The sequence below is a fragment of the Mirounga leonina genome, unplaced genomic scaffold (assembly GCF_011800145.1).
Source record: "Mirounga leonina isolate KUSES-001 unplaced genomic scaffold, KU_Mleo_1.0 Mir_174, whole genome shotgun sequence".
Lineage (NCBI taxonomy): Eukaryota > Metazoa > Chordata > Mammalia > Carnivora > Phocidae > Mirounga > Mirounga leonina.
Genome location: NW_023270451.1, coordinates 42,251,913 through 42,267,457, shown reverse-complemented (window position 1 = coordinate 42,267,457; position 15,545 = coordinate 42,251,913). Strand labels below are relative to the sequence as shown.

Below are 15,545 nucleotides of genomic sequence, written 5' to 3'. Positions count from 1 at the left end.
TAGGCAGACACAGAGTAGCTGAGAAGTTACTCTGTATAGGAGATAAAATTTGATTTAAAATCTTTTTGTGAAATATGGAATGCCTGGCTGGCTCAGTCCCTAGAGCATGAGACGCTTGATCTAGTTTGAGCCCCATGTTGGGTGTAGAGATTACTTAAAAAGTAAAAAATAAAAAACAATCCTATGAAATAGTTACCATCTCTATTTAAAAGAAATAAAATCTTTCATTTAATGATATATTATTAAAAAACAGCCTTTCCCAAAATATAAAAGCATTAAGGGTGCCCATATAAATACTATAGGAAATAGCAGTCTGGTTGCCGAGTGAAATTTCTCATATTGAATCTTATTTTTAAATGACTGATTCAACATATTGACATGCTTTCGTCCTTATAAATAGTTGAGGGAGTCTTACGAGGGTTTCCACAAATCAGTAACTCTGGAATTTTTAGATAAAACATTTTTTAATTCCATTAGAAATAATTTTTTAAAATAATTTTAATATATTATAAAAATGTGGTACCTCATGGTCTAAAAAATTAGTCCAAAGAATCAAAAATCTTAAAGAGATTTTCTTTCCACCTAATTTTATGAGCTAGGAACAGTACTCCTATATTAAAAATTTATCTAAAAAAGCAGTCTTCAGACATGTACTTAGGTAGTTCAAATTTTGATTTGTACTCCAAAGTAAAAGAAGCACCTTTTTTTTTTAAATGTAAGTAACATTTTTATTAAGACTTTCTGTAAAAATTATGTTAGAACTTAATCAGCTAAATTTAAAATTCAATACATATTCAATTTTACCCAATCCAGATAATTAAAAGAAGCACTTTTAAGTGAATGGGAAGGATAATATAACTCTATGGATAATATAATCCACATACTTTTGATGTATGGCATTTTGACTTATTTTAGTGGATATTGATGAACATACTTGATTTCAGATTTTTCTTAATTCTGATTCTTAATTATTCCCTTAATTATTCTATGATTGCCATTTGAATTTTCCATATTTTGGTAGATTTCCAAGAAAATTAGTAGAAGCCACAATTACATATGTATATGTTTTTTTAATATGTATATGTTTTTTGATATAAAATAGAAGCTTTTGATTGGACTCAACAGAACCTTAGGTATCTTTTGGGTCATATTCATGAAGCATTTCCTGCATGCATATAGCTGTTGCCTTCTTTGGTTTCAGACAGACACCTATTGAAGACATGGTGGAACTCTCATGAGGCTATTGGAATTTCCATTTCAAGAAGTAGAGTTAATAAAGGCAAACTCGAATTACCCTAATGGTTATTCAGGTCTTGCTTGGTGGCTTTCATAGTGACTTGCCATTTTACAAAGGGGCAGAGAGACCAAGAAATGGTAAACCTGTGAATTGCAACCTCTGCTTTAGCCCCCAGTGTCATCACATGAGTCGCTGTATCAATCTTTAAAGCCTTGTCCCCAAGGCTTCATTGCCCTGGGAAATCTGTGGTCCTACTAATAGGAAGCTGACCATTTTTGTGTCTAAGCATGATATGAGCCTATTTTTTTTTTTAAAAAGGAAATGTCATATTAGTCTTAGAGATCACCAGTACTAGCAAATCATTGGTCAGTCCTTTCTGAAAAGAGTAATAATGGGAAGTGAGAAAATAAGCTCTGTGAAAGGAGTATGCTAAGCTAACATCATTAGCAATCTTTTAGTTACCGTAGTGATTATTTTCTTAAAGGTTATTGTTGTTTGATATATCCATTGAATACATAATAATTTTTGCCACTAAAAAAAAAACAATAAAAAAGTTTTGAAATTCCAAATTTTCCATGTGGAGGGGAGAATTATTAGGATATGAAAATATTTAATTTTTTTTCTTTTTTTTAAAATTTTATTATGTTATGTTAGTCACCATACAATACATCATTGGTTTTTGATGTGGTGATCCACGATCCATTGTTTTCGTATAACACCCAGTGCTCCATGCATTACGTGCCCTCCTTAATACCCATCACCGGGCTAACCAATCCCCCCTCCCCCCTCCCCTCTAGAACCCTGTTTGTTTCTCAGGTCCATAGTCTCTCATGGTTCATCTCTCCCTCCAATTCCGTCCCCCCTATTTTTCCCTTCCTTCTCCTAATGTCCTCCATGCTATTCCTTATGTTCCACAGATAAGTGAAACCATATGATAATTGACTTTCTCTGCTTGACTTACTTCACTTAGCATAATCTCCTCCAGTCCCGTCCATGTTGATGTAAGAGTTGGGTATTCATCCTTTCTGATGTCTGAGTAATATTCCATTGTATATATGGACCACATCTTCTTTATCCATTCATTCGTTGAAAGGCATCTCGGCTCTTTCCACAGTTTGGCTATTGCGGACATTGCTGCTATGAACATTGGGGTGCCATATGTGTTCACTACATCTGTGTCTTTGGGGTAAATACCCAGTAGTGCAATTGCTGGGTCATAGGGTAGCTCTATTTTTAAATTTTTGAGGAACCTCCACACTGTTTTCCAAAGTGGCTGTACCACCTTGCATTCCTACCACCAGTGTAAGAGGGTTCCCCTTTCTCCACAACCTCTCCAACATTTGTTGTTTCTTTCCCTGTCCATTTTTGCCATTCTAACTGGTGTAAGGTGGTATCTCAATGTGGTTTTGATTTGGATTTCCTTGATGGCTAATGATGATGAACATTTTTTCATGTGTCTGTCAGCCAAAAATATTTAATGTATATATTTCTTTCACAGATCTTCCAGGCCAAGATTCTAGCTAGGAATCAACCTTTGAAAGGACAGAAAACAATTCTTTGCTAGATCTAAAGGAAGTTATCAGTTGCTCTACCAAAAATATGTTGTGTACAGATTCCACATTTGATATCTTTGAAAACTGAATCCATCTTGGATCTTGGCCATTTGTTACTGAAAGTACAGGAGAAACAGGAATGTGGCTGTGTTTCATGGAATCCTAGGATTGAGAGGGCCTTAGAAATGAAGTTTTTCATGTTTTAGAAGAGGAAACTGATACCCAAAGAGGCTTAGTGACCTAAGGAAAGGCACAGATTTGCAGTGCTGGGATGTCATCACAGACCTCTGTAACCTATATCGTGCATCTTAAAGTCAGTATCAGTGTAAAACTCAGTGTCTAGGTATCTGTTATAGCACAAAACCATTTTGTTTAATATTTATATCCTAGTTAAGTTTAGGTTTCTCTGTCTTGCTAGGACACAGTCTTTTTGTTTTGTTTTGTTTTAGTTTCCAGGTATACTAGTGAATTTTTGTACTTAAAATTTTTTAGAATAAGGAAAAAAAAATGTGTCCGCAACTCTGTGTCTTTGTATCTATTATATATTCTCTAGAAACAGAGAAAATGACATCTAACTTTGTTTGTGCAAATGCTAAGTAAAATGTAATTAAATTGTACTTGTAGAATAATGAGTTCTGAGCCAGTAATAGCTCTGGGAACTGAAGCTCATTTATAGACTGTTTCCTAAAGCTAAGTACTCAATGTACCCTTTAGGGAGCCAGAAATGTCTACAAGATACTGGACATCATCTGGAAAGATACAGAAAACAAAACAGAAAGCATTTCCTACCTTTATACAGAATTACAATGCATGGAATGCTGACATATGTACAAAATATTAAATACAAAATATTATAGTAAAATATTTTATGTAAAATTTTTTTACCTTTGTATGGATCAAGTTTATTCTGAAAAAAGACACATGGATACATTTGCTGAACAACTAGTCAGATGTTTATATTGGCTCTCCCTAAAATTTTTATATACATTTTAAAATCAGTGCACTATTTAAGATATATTTTAATGATACTGTTTTGTTTATTGAGTAAAATTGGTCTACCATGGAACTGAAATTGGTGCTTTAATTCTAAACTTTATTAAGGAAAAATATCTGTGATTTTATAATTACTGTGATTCCTATAATATATTAAAAAGAAACTTACCTGGTAATTCTATAATGAATTTGTATATAGTAAACTTATCAAAACACTTTTAAAAAAATTATAAACTATATTGACGCTATTTCCATTGGGTATATTCCATAAAAATTTTCATTAGATTGGTTGTTTTCACTTGTTAGAGTTCTAGTAAAATGCTGAGATAACTTATTATAGTTCTAATGATGCTTGTAAAAATATTGAACACTTGGGAAATTAATGAATAACCTATTATTCATGACCATAAATATATGATTTCTAATTGATTTGACTTTTGCCTTAATCTTTCAATTTTTTGTAGGTATCTAATATTTGTTTATGATAGTTCTATTAGCTTTTTTAAAAAATATTTTATTTATTTATAAATTTATTTATTATATATATATTTATTTATTATAAATAAATAAGTAGGGGAAAGGCCAGGGGAGAGGGACAAGCAGACTCTGCACTGAGCACAGAGCCCAACACTGGGCTCAATCTCAGGACCCCAATATCATGACCTGAGCCGAAATCAAGAGTTGGGCACTTAACTGACTGAGCCACCCAGGCATCCCTCTATTAGATCGTTTTACTTAATTTTGGACTCTGAAATGTCCTAGAAAAACCTAAAGCATTCAGTTGAATGTCTACAAGATTTCTCTGTATTTGCTGTGTACCCAGAGAAACAAATTTTAGCATTTGATTTTTTTGGGAAAAAATCATTTTATGTTTTACTTGGAAGGAATAGAGATATGCAGGTTAAGAGTCAACAAGCATTAAAATACTTTAAGAGTTAATGTAAGTGGAAAGAAACTTATGTGATTTATTTGAAATTCCTAACTTCTCTTTCAGGGATTTATGGCATTTATTGATAATAGTTCCCTGATCCTTTCCCTGGAGAATGTAGATCATAAAGTATTGCCCTGTAGAGATCATCTAGTTACATAATACTACTGTGTTTGGGGATTATAATATATTAAGATATAGGAATTCAGAACACTTTTTTCCTCTAGAGATTTCCAGGAGAGAGACAAGTTTATGGAATGGATCTGAAACAAAGCTAATAGACTTGAATTTAATTAATTTGGGTAACTGCAAGTACACTGAACCTAATGAGATCTGGTACTTGGTTTTTCTAAGATGGATTGCTCACTATTTTTTTTTTTCCTCCTCTACTTCCCACAGGAAACCAGTTTCCTCCAATTGCAGCACAGGACCTTCCTTTTGTTTTAAAGGCTGGCTACCTTGAAAAACGCAGAAAAGGTAAACTGTAAGATTCTAATGAAAAATCTAAAAATGGCTTTATCCTTACATAAAACGTGTGCAGTATACATATGGAGCCAATACTCACTTTAGGGGGTTGAAGAATTTTAAAACTGTAGGAAAATCTGGTAACATTATCCCTACCACAAAATACAGTTTTTGGCTCTAAATAATTTTTGATAATGAAACATTTGGTCAGGTTTTTAGTTGCCAATCTTGGTTATTTGTAAATGATTCAGGAGCTGTTTCCTGCCTCTTAGAGGAAGGCTGCGGGCCATGACAGTATTCTCAAGGATGGGATTTGTCACCCTTCTGCCACCCAGCTGAGCACCAGGTTATCCTGCACCTGACCTGGCGCACACCATGTCTGCTGTGGTTCAGATCAAGCCTGCCATGTTGTCTGCCATTTTCTGTTATCCATTCAGTGTTCCTCTCCATTGGCTATGATAATCAGGAGTTGACCATATGGTCTCACTCTTTCAGCACCAATATATAATGGAAATTAAATATGGTGGTGGTGTTATTATATGGGAAACAGAAAGCAGAAAGTATCTTCATTACCATTTTGCTTTTCTCACAGGTAGTCCCTTTGGGCCTTTCTATTTATATTCTATTTGCTTTCCTTGGTTTTCTTAGCTGAATTTTAAAGCTGAAAGAGATAATAGAAGTAATCTAGGTCAACTCCTCGTGTCCCCCCAACCCCCCCACCTTTTTATAACAGATAAGAAAATGAGACCCAGATGAATCCGTTGTCTCAAAGCTATGTCGTCCCATGCCCTTTGGACAGTCCTGTCGGGAAAGTGTGTTAGCTGCAAGTGTAGCAGTCCTGTCTCCGTATCACTTTATGCCTTTTAGCTTTGTTTTTGTTTGTCTCTTGGAGAAGAAGATACAAGTTAATTAGTCATAGAATTTTAGAGCTAACAGAAATCTTAGAAATCATGCCGACGAACGTTTCCTTTTATAATAAGGAAATGGCGTTACATTTATGCTGCATGTGTAATGTGTATTATCTAAACTGTTCCTTTTCCCCCTTTATTGTAGATCACAGCTTCCTGGGCTTTGAATGGCAGAAACGCTGGTGTGCTCTTAGTAAAACAGTATTCTATTATTATGGAAGTGATAAAGGTAGTATTGATATTAAGTCATATCAACTTCTGTTGTAGGAGGGTTTTAGGGGCCATTTTATACCCCCATTTTAGTAACAGAGTAAACTGAAGACAATGGGAGAAAGAATAACTGAGAATTTTAATAATTATAGTCTGAGACTAATTTATAATTCTATTTCACTCTTTGCCAAACGCTCCAAATTCCAGAATGCCTTCAAAGTTAACACAATTGTGTTTTATTGAATTACGGAAGAGATGAAAATCTCGTGGCTTTTCATTTTAGGAAATATTTATCATCCAAGTTATTGTAGAATTTCTAGAAAAGTTAAGACCATTAGGGCTGTGAGAGTTCTGAAGGGAGGAAAAGGTATTTTATTCTTTCAAATATTTTTAAAAGAAAACTTTAGATAAAATGAAATCTATGTGACACCTTTCTTAGCTTCTTTCACAGATTTAAGTAACAACAGCAAACACCTCTATAAAGATTCCTGTTCTAAGCACTTTGGCGACATTAACTGGTCTAATTACAACTCTGTGAGGGAGGTACTGTTATTAGCTCTATTTATTTTACTGTTTGGAAAACTGAGGACAGAGAGGTTAAGTAACTTGGTCAAGGTCACAGATCTGGTAAGTGGCAGATGTGGGATTTGAGCCTAGGCATAATGGTGGAGTCCATGCTCTAACCATTAATTTGGAAACAATAAGATACATTTTGCAATTTTACTTGCTAATTAATACATCTCTTACTCACAGCCCACATAATTTTAAGCTCAGTATTTGAACAGATAAAGCCATAAAATACTGAAATTGAAAGAATGTAAGCTTCCTTAGTTTTGCTTTTTTCTAGGAAAAGCAGGTCAGAAGTTGAATATTGTAAAGTAAAGGTAATACAGAAATAGCATTCATTTCCAGAAAGGACACTTAAGGAGAAAAAAGGCATAGAAGTCCAATATCACTGAATATAAGCTTTCCCATGGAATTGTTTACTTATCAGCGTTGTTTGGAAATTTATGTTTCATTTGCTATCACTTGCAGTTTTTAGGCTTTTTCCTTATTATGAAACTATGTAGGTATGATTATTGTACACATTTCAGATAAATTTGAATTACGTAGGTGATGCTGGAAGTAGGGCTCACCTTTTGGCTAATGGAGTTAACAAATTAAAAATTAAGTGGCTAGTTTGCAGTTTGTCTCTAACTTAAAATACGTTCAAATGTAATAATGGCATCAGTGAAGCGTAAACTGGGAACAACTATCATCAGGCAGCCTTCTTTCTTCTGCTAAGGGTAAGTAGGTGGTTTTGTCAGAATATTTAAGCCTGAGTTCGGTTATGATAACCATAGGTCATAAACATACATTATTATGACAAATATAATTTGGTACACCATTGTGAATTGAGAGCACGATCTTACTTTTCCACAAAGAAATATCCTCTATTTCATAAGACTAGGGGAGGCAGGTTTCACATATTTGTGACTCTGGTTCAGTTAGGTTTCTCATTTCTAACTTCTTTAAGCCTCAATGAATACTAATCTTTGTTTCATCTACTCCTAGTCCTCACTGGTAGATACCAAACTGTTAGGTCAAAGATGAGCAAGAGTTTTCCCAAAACCTAAGGAATGTTTGTAGTTATTTCAAATAAGTATATTTATTTCAGTAAATAAATTCTAGTTATTTTGTGGGGGGTATTAGTTAAATTCCTATTTCTGTTCTTACTTGATGAGAACTTAGGGTAAGAATGTTCTTTGTAATTTGTATTTTAATTATTTTGTGGTCCATTTAACCACCTGTACCACGACCACTTTTTAAAAATTACTATTCTAGTGTTCTTTTTTTATGTAGGTATTGGAGGATCTGGCGTATATTTCCATAAAACTTTTCCCTGGTACTCTGAAGTCTCCATTGAGAGTGTAGGTTTGTTTTTAGTGGTTCTTTTGGCCGCTTCCTTTAGCATTTTTGGCCAGTTCTTCTTTTGGGCACTCAGAAAAAAAATCTGTCTTTGGACACTGTTTAATTGCTTGTTTGGCATGATCCTAATTCCCTTCCTTTGTATCCTTTTCTTTCTAGGAAAATGTATGTGTCACATGAAACTTTTACTTTCTTTTGTGAAACCAGATAGCTGATTTGTACAGCTTGGTGTACGATGTATATTTGAACCACTTGGCTAAACTTTAGAGCTGTTTAGATATATGAGAACTGTAATCCTCCAACTAAGTAGGATTTAGATAAATGGATTATAGAGGCACAGTAGGAGTTGATACCACTTACTCTAGGTTAAACTGTTCTTTGTTACTGTTCGACAGATGCATAGTTCGTATTTTATAACTTACTGTGTGTGCCAAAAAAACGTTTTGACCCATCAGGATAGTAATGGCTTAGAAAGAGTAGTTCCAGCCTCTAGGGTAAATAATGCACTTACCTTTGTGCCCATAAATAATATTTGTATTTATTATTCATGGCCATTTGTAGTCCTTAAGTAATACATATGTATATATTTTATCACTTTATGAAATCACATCCATCCTTTTATCTCTTTCTTCTTCCTTTGATTGTCGCAAATCCTATTCATCAAACTTCTTAGATTTTAGCTATTCAGGGTACCATCAAGGTAGACATTCATTCACTCACTCATTTATTCATTTTTTTATTGAATAAATATTTATTGGATGCTTGGTAGATACTAGGCACTGGGGATTCAGAGATAATCCTGCCTTAGAGATACTCACAGTCGGTGAGAGGAAAAGGAAGTCATGGGACTAGAGGAGGGGCCTGAGTAGGTAAATTGCTCATTTCAGTGCAGTACGGTAAGTGATTTAAATATATCTTTGGATAACAAGGGAGGGATGGCTAACTGCCTAGGGGAGTGAGGGAATACTTCCTCATGGAGAGGACCCTTCATTGGGCCTTAGAGAATGAGCAGGAGTTTGTGACAGTATATGTGAGCACAAGTAGGAGTTTGTGATAAGGATACAGTGGGCATTCTGGGTAGGGGAACAGTAGAGATTCTGTGCTATAAAAGGCCTCGGATGATGCCAGAGTTGGAATCAAGTTAGAATACAGAGTGAGTGAGGGAAGGGAGCCCACAGGTTTAAAGAAGTGGGTTTGAATCAGACTGACAAGAGCCTTATGAGAATAAGGGCTTTGCTGAGTATTTTATCTTAAACATGACCTTTCACCATAGGGCTCTACAACCAGATTTGGGTTTTAGGAAGTAATCGTGATAGGATTGAGGAGGATGAATTGGAATGAATAGAGACTGGATCAACAGGATCATTTAGGAGGACACTAAACTAGGCTAGGCAGGAAAGGTCCTCACAGGGCTGCTGAGAGTCATATTTATTTTTTGTTTTGTATTTTTTCTATTTAACCTCTATATAATCTTGAGTCAGGATTATGAATCTTATCTCTTCCCACTTTTAAGAGAGAAGTGGTTAGTTTGTAGTATCTCTCTTTTATTCCCACTCAGCAGGTTTTTTTGCCCCTACCTCCACTCCCCAATTAAAGAAAATTCTAGTTGCCATATAGTATGTGGCAGCTGCATGTAGCTTTGGTCTTACCAAGTCTTTTAAAATGTACATCAAAAGTTATTTATTATACCATGTAAATTGGTGCAGCCACTATGGAAAACAGTATGGAGGTTCCTCAAAAAACTAAAAGTAGAACTACCATATGATCCAGCAATCCAACTTTTGGGTATTTATCTGAAGAAAACGAAAGCACTAACTTGAAAAGATACACGCACCCCATGTTCACTGCAGCATTATTTACAATAGCCAAGACATGGAAACAACCTAAGTGTCTATTGATAGATGAATGGATAAAGAAACCGTGATATATATGATTTCACTCATATGAGGAATATAAGAAACAGCACAGAGGATCATAGGGGAAGGGAGGGAAAAACTGAATGGGAAGAAATCAGGGAGACAAACCATGAGAGACTCTTAACTATGGGAAGGAAACTGAGGGTTGCTGGAGGGGAGGGGGGTAGGGAGTGAAGTAACTGGGTGATGGGCATTAAGGAGGGCACGTGATGTGATGAGCACTGGGTGTTAACATGCAACTGATGAATTACTGAACTCTACATCTGAAGCTAATGTTATATATGTTGGCTAATTGAATTTAAATAAAAAAATAAAATAAACTAGCATGGATGTCTGTCCAAAAACAAAAAGAACTGTGATGTGTGTGTGTGTGTGTGTGTGTATATGACATATATACATATGTATGTATATATATATATGACAAGTCAGGCTGGCTTGCAATGAAGACACAGTTTGATTTAAAAATATATCTATAGATTGAAGATACGTATAGATTGAAGGTAGACATTTCAAGTCAAACTATGTACTGCTATGTATCTACATAAATCTATAGATGGTAGATTTTCTTTGAACACATATGTGTCAGGTATTCTTTTTTTTTTATTATGTTATGTTAATCACCATACATTACATCATTAGTTTTTGATGTAGTGTTCCATGATTCATTGTTTGCGTATAACACCCAGTACTCCATTCAGTATGTGCCCTCTTTAATACCCATCAGTACATTGGCTCAGAGGAATGGGCACAGGGGACCCATAAAATGGGATGATATGCGGGAGCCAGCTCACTGGGGCAGTAGGTGAATGAGGGCTTGTGAGCTGGGAAGGGAGGGGTCAGGTTGTTACATGCCCCAGGCAGAAGTTTGGCCTTTCCTGTGTGTGAGGGACAGTGAATGTTTGTGAGCATGGGAGGTGAGCAGATGGCATGACAAACTCCGCTTGGATGTTGGAAAGATCATGTGGAGGGGCTCCTGGGTGGTTCAGTCAGTTGGGCATCTGCCTTTGGCTCAGGTCATGGTCCCGGCAAGCCCCGCATGAGGATCCCTGTTCCGTGGGGAGCCTGCTTCTCCCTCTGTGCTGCTCCCCCTGCTGTGCGCGCACTCTCTCTCTCTGTCTGTCAAATAAATAAAATCTTAAAAAAAAAAAAAAAGATCATGTTGACAGTTGTCAGGAGAAGGTGAGCTGGAGGCAAGATGTGTGCTGAAGCTGAGAGTCCACGGAGGTTGTTTAACACCTTACGTGCATGACGGAGCTGCAGGTTCTCGCACATGCTTTTAGCGCCTGTCACTTGCATAAATAGCACGAGCGCCATTTTTTTCCTAATTATCATAGGAGGCTCCAAGAGGATCGTATGTATAGGGCAGTAAGATTCTCTTTGTGTAATGTTTATCTTTACAATAGCTATCTGTTACGTTAGTCTAACAGACCATGTCATAATGATCTGATTTTTGGTTCTAGAGGAAAATGTCGGTATAGCCAAAAAAAGGGAAACAGGGCTTTAAATTCCCATTCTATGAAAATGCCTGTAATTTATTTATTCCCCAGGCTACCTCATGCTACCTTATTTTTTTAACCAAGTTTTTACCTGTGGTTGAAAATATGTACAGACACCACTTGATTTTTATCCTTGCGGTGTGCTTTTATTTTAAAGGAGGGAAAAAAGGTTTTGGAAATGCCTAAAATTTCCTGCTACCACATGAGCCACACTGTTAATTCCAGCTAAAGTGTCTCCCTTTGGACTCATAAATAGTGCCTGTGTTTATTACTCAAAGCCACTTGGGGCCCTCAAGTAACATATATATAGCATATAGTATTTTTCACTTAAAATAGTAATAATTTGATATTTCCTCACAGTATAACTCAAAACACCAGAAGCATATTTCAAGTGGCTGAATTAGCATTGGACTCTGTATTTCTGTGAGCTGTACAAACAAGGAAAAGTGTTCATATATCTTGACTTGAGGGCCTAAAGCAAGTTGTTAATCAGTTTGATGAAGTTTAATGGAAAGGTTTAGTATTAAGGGGCATATTTTCCTTTTTCCTACTAATAAGCATTAATACTTATGGCAATAACAAGAGTTTTTCACTAAGGAGAAAGGCCTTCTTAAATATAAGAAGCAGATGTTACTAAAAAAATTTTTTTAAAGATTTTATTTATTCATTTGAGAGAAAGAGTGAGCAAGTGAGAGAGGGAGAGGGAGAAGCAGGCCTCCCACTGAGCAGGGAGCCCTATGTGGGGCTCAATCCAAGGACCGTGGGATCATGACCTGAACCCAAGGCAGGCGCTTAACTGACTGAGCCACCCAGGCGCCCCTCAAGCATATTTTCTGAGAGCCAGTGAAAAAGAGAAAAAAGCAAGCATATTTGTAAGAAAAATAGGACTGATTGGAAAAATAGGTGGCATTGGGGTGGAGGGAGAGAATGTAGGGGCGGTTGAAGAAGAGAAAGGAAGAAATCAAGAATGATGCTCAGTTTTCTGGGTTGGAGCCTTCAGTTAATGGAGGTGCCATTGATTGAGAAGGAGGACACGAAAAAGATCACAAGCGTTTTGGGGGTCGGGATAAGATGCCCTCCATTGTGGGAATGTTATATTTATTGTGCCCATAAGACATTAAAGAAGTGAAACATGTATAGTGAGCAAATGGAGATTTAGATATAAAATCCTGGAGCTGGACTAAAAATATGGAATTATGAATCACAAGATACTGATAGCAAGTTTAATCCTTAGGATTGGGCGAGGTTGCCCAGAGAAAACTATAAAGCAGGAAGAGAGGAAGATTTAGAATACAATGCATCTTTGGGGTAAATACCCAGTAGTGCAATTGCTGGGTTGTATTTTCAGCTTTTTGAGGAACCTCCCTACTGTTTTCCAGAGTGGCTGCACCAGCTTGCATTCCCACCAACAGTGTAGGAGGGTTCCCCTTTCTCTGCATCCCCGCCAACATCTGTCATTTCCTGACTTGTTAATTTTAGCCATTCTGACTGGTGTGAGGTGGTATCTCATTGAGGTTTTGATTTGGATTTCCCTGATGCTGAGCGATGTTGAGCACTTTTTCATGTGTCTGTTGGCCATTTGGATGTCTTCTTTGGAACAATGTCTGTTTGTGTCTTCTGCCCATTTCTTTATTGGATTCTTTGTTCTTTGGGTGTTGAGTTTGATAAGTTCTTTATAGATTTTGGATACTAGCCCTTTATCTGATATGTCATTTGCAAATATCTTCTCCCATTCTGTCGGTTGTCTTTTGGTTTTGTTGACTGTTTCTTTTGCTGTGCAAAAGCTTTTTATCTTGATGAAGTCCCAATGTTCATTTTTGCCCTTGCTTCCCTTGCCTTTGGCAATGTTTCTAGGAAGAAGTTGCTGCGGCTGAGGTCGAAGAGGTTGCTGCCTGTGTTCTCCTTTAGGATTTTGATGGACTCCTGTCTCACATTTAGGTCTTTCAACCATTTTGAGTCCATTTTTGTGTGTGGTGTAAGGAAATGGTCCAGTTTCATTTTTCTGCATGTGGCTGTCCAATTTCCCCAGCACCATTTGTTGAAGAGACTGTCTTTTTTCCATTGGACATTCTTTCCTGCTTTGTCGAAGATTAGTTGACCATAGAGTTGAGGGTCCATTTCTGGGCTCTCTATTATGTTCCACTGATCAATGTGTCCGTTTTTGTGCCAGTACCATACTGTCTTGGTGATTACAGCTTTGTAATAGAGCTTAAAGTCTGGAATTGTGATGCCGCCAGCTTTGCTTTTCTTTTTCAACATTCCTCTGGCTATTCAGGGTCTTTTCTGGTTCCATACAAATTTTAGGACTATTTGCTCCATTTCTTTGAAAAAAGTGGATGGTATTTTGATGGGGATTGCATTGAATGTGTAGATTGCTCTAGGTAGCATTGACATCTTCACAATATTTGTTCTTCCAATCCATGAGCACAGAACGTTTTTCCATTTCTTTGTGTCTTCCTCAATTTCTTTCATGTGTATTTTATAGTTTTCTGAGTACAGATTCTTTGCCTCTTTGGTTAGATTTATTCCTAGGTATCTTATGGTTTTGGGTGCAATTGTAAATGGGATCGACTCCTTAATTTCTCTTTCTTCTGTCTTGTTGTTGGTGTATAGGAATGCCACTGATTTCTGTGCATTGATTTTATATCCTGCCACTTTACTGAATTCCTGTATGAGTTCTAGCAGTTCTGGGGTGGAGTCTTTTGGGTTTTCCACATAAAATATCATATCATCTGCAAAGAGTGAGAGTTTGACTTCTTCTTTGCCGATTTGGATGCCTTTTATTTCTTTTTGTTGTCTGACTGCTGTGGCTAGGACTTCTAATACTATGTTAAATAGCAGTGGTGATAGTGGACATCTCTGCCGTGTTCCTGATACAAATACAGGGACCCGAAGGGCTACGTGCACCCTGATGTTTATAGCAGCAATGTCCACAATAGCCAAACTGTGGAAAGAGCCAAGATGTCCATCGACAGATGAATGGATAAAGAAGATGTGGTATATATACACAATGGAATATTATGCACCCATCAAAAGGAATGAAATCTTGCCATTTGCAATGACGTGGATGGAACTGGAGGGTATTATGCTGAGCGAAATAAGTCAATCAGAGAAAGACATGTATCATATGACCTCACTGATATGAGGAATTCTTAATCTCAACTGAGGGTTGCTGGAGTGGTGGGCAGGGGAGGGATGGGGTGCCTGGGTGATAGACATTGGGGAGGGTATGTGCTATGGTGAGTGCTGTGAATTGTGTAAGACTGTTGAATCACAGACCTGTACCTCTGAAACAAATAATACATTATGTGGTTAAAAAAAAAAAAGAAGAAGAAGATAGCAGGAGTGGAAGAATGAAGGCGGGGAAATCAGAGGGGGAGAGGAACCATGAGAGACTATGGACTCTGAGAAACAAACTGAGGGGAGGGGGTGGGGGGATGGGTTAGCCTGGTGATGGGTATTAAAGAGGGCACGTTCTGCATGGAGCACTGGGTGTTATATGCAAGCAATGAATCATGGAACACTACATCAAAAACTAATGATGTAATGTATGGTGATTAACATAACATAATAATTTTAAAAAATGAGGGAAAAAAAAAAGAATACAATGCATCATGGCTGTTTAAGAGATAGGCAAAGGTAGAGGAGCCCATAAAGCAAGCTGAGAAAGTTGGACCCAAGTTGCAGGAGGAAATGCAAGATAACGTTCATCTCTATGAAGATTTCATAAATTGCATGTTCTAGAATAGTGGTTTTTCAAACATTAGTGTGGATCAGAATCACCTGGGATGCTTGCCAAAACTTTGTTTCCTGGAGCCACTCCCAGAGATTTCCATACAGCAAGTGCAAAGTAGTAGCCATTTCTGTATTTTTAATTAGCATGCAAGATCTAACATAGTTGGTGATTCTTGAAATATACTTTGAGAAACAT

The 15,545-nt window shown here is 36.7% G+C and overlaps 1 protein-coding gene across 2 annotated transcripts in view; it reads left to right on the top strand.

The window, feature by feature from the left end:
- SKAP2 (src kinase associated phosphoprotein 2) overlaps positions 1 to 15,545 on the top strand; it is a 165,974-nt gene that overhangs the window by 88,504 nt on the left and 61,925 nt on the right. For both annotated transcript variants that reach the window (XM_035020786.1, XM_035020787.1), the window contains exons 5-6: positions 5,111 to 5,188; positions 6,230 to 6,313. In XM_035020786.1, the coding sequence (XP_034876677.1) occupies positions 5,111 to 5,188; positions 6,230 to 6,313 (162 nt within the window). The remainder of the gene's footprint in view (positions 1 to 5,110; positions 5,189 to 6,229; positions 6,314 to 15,545) is intronic.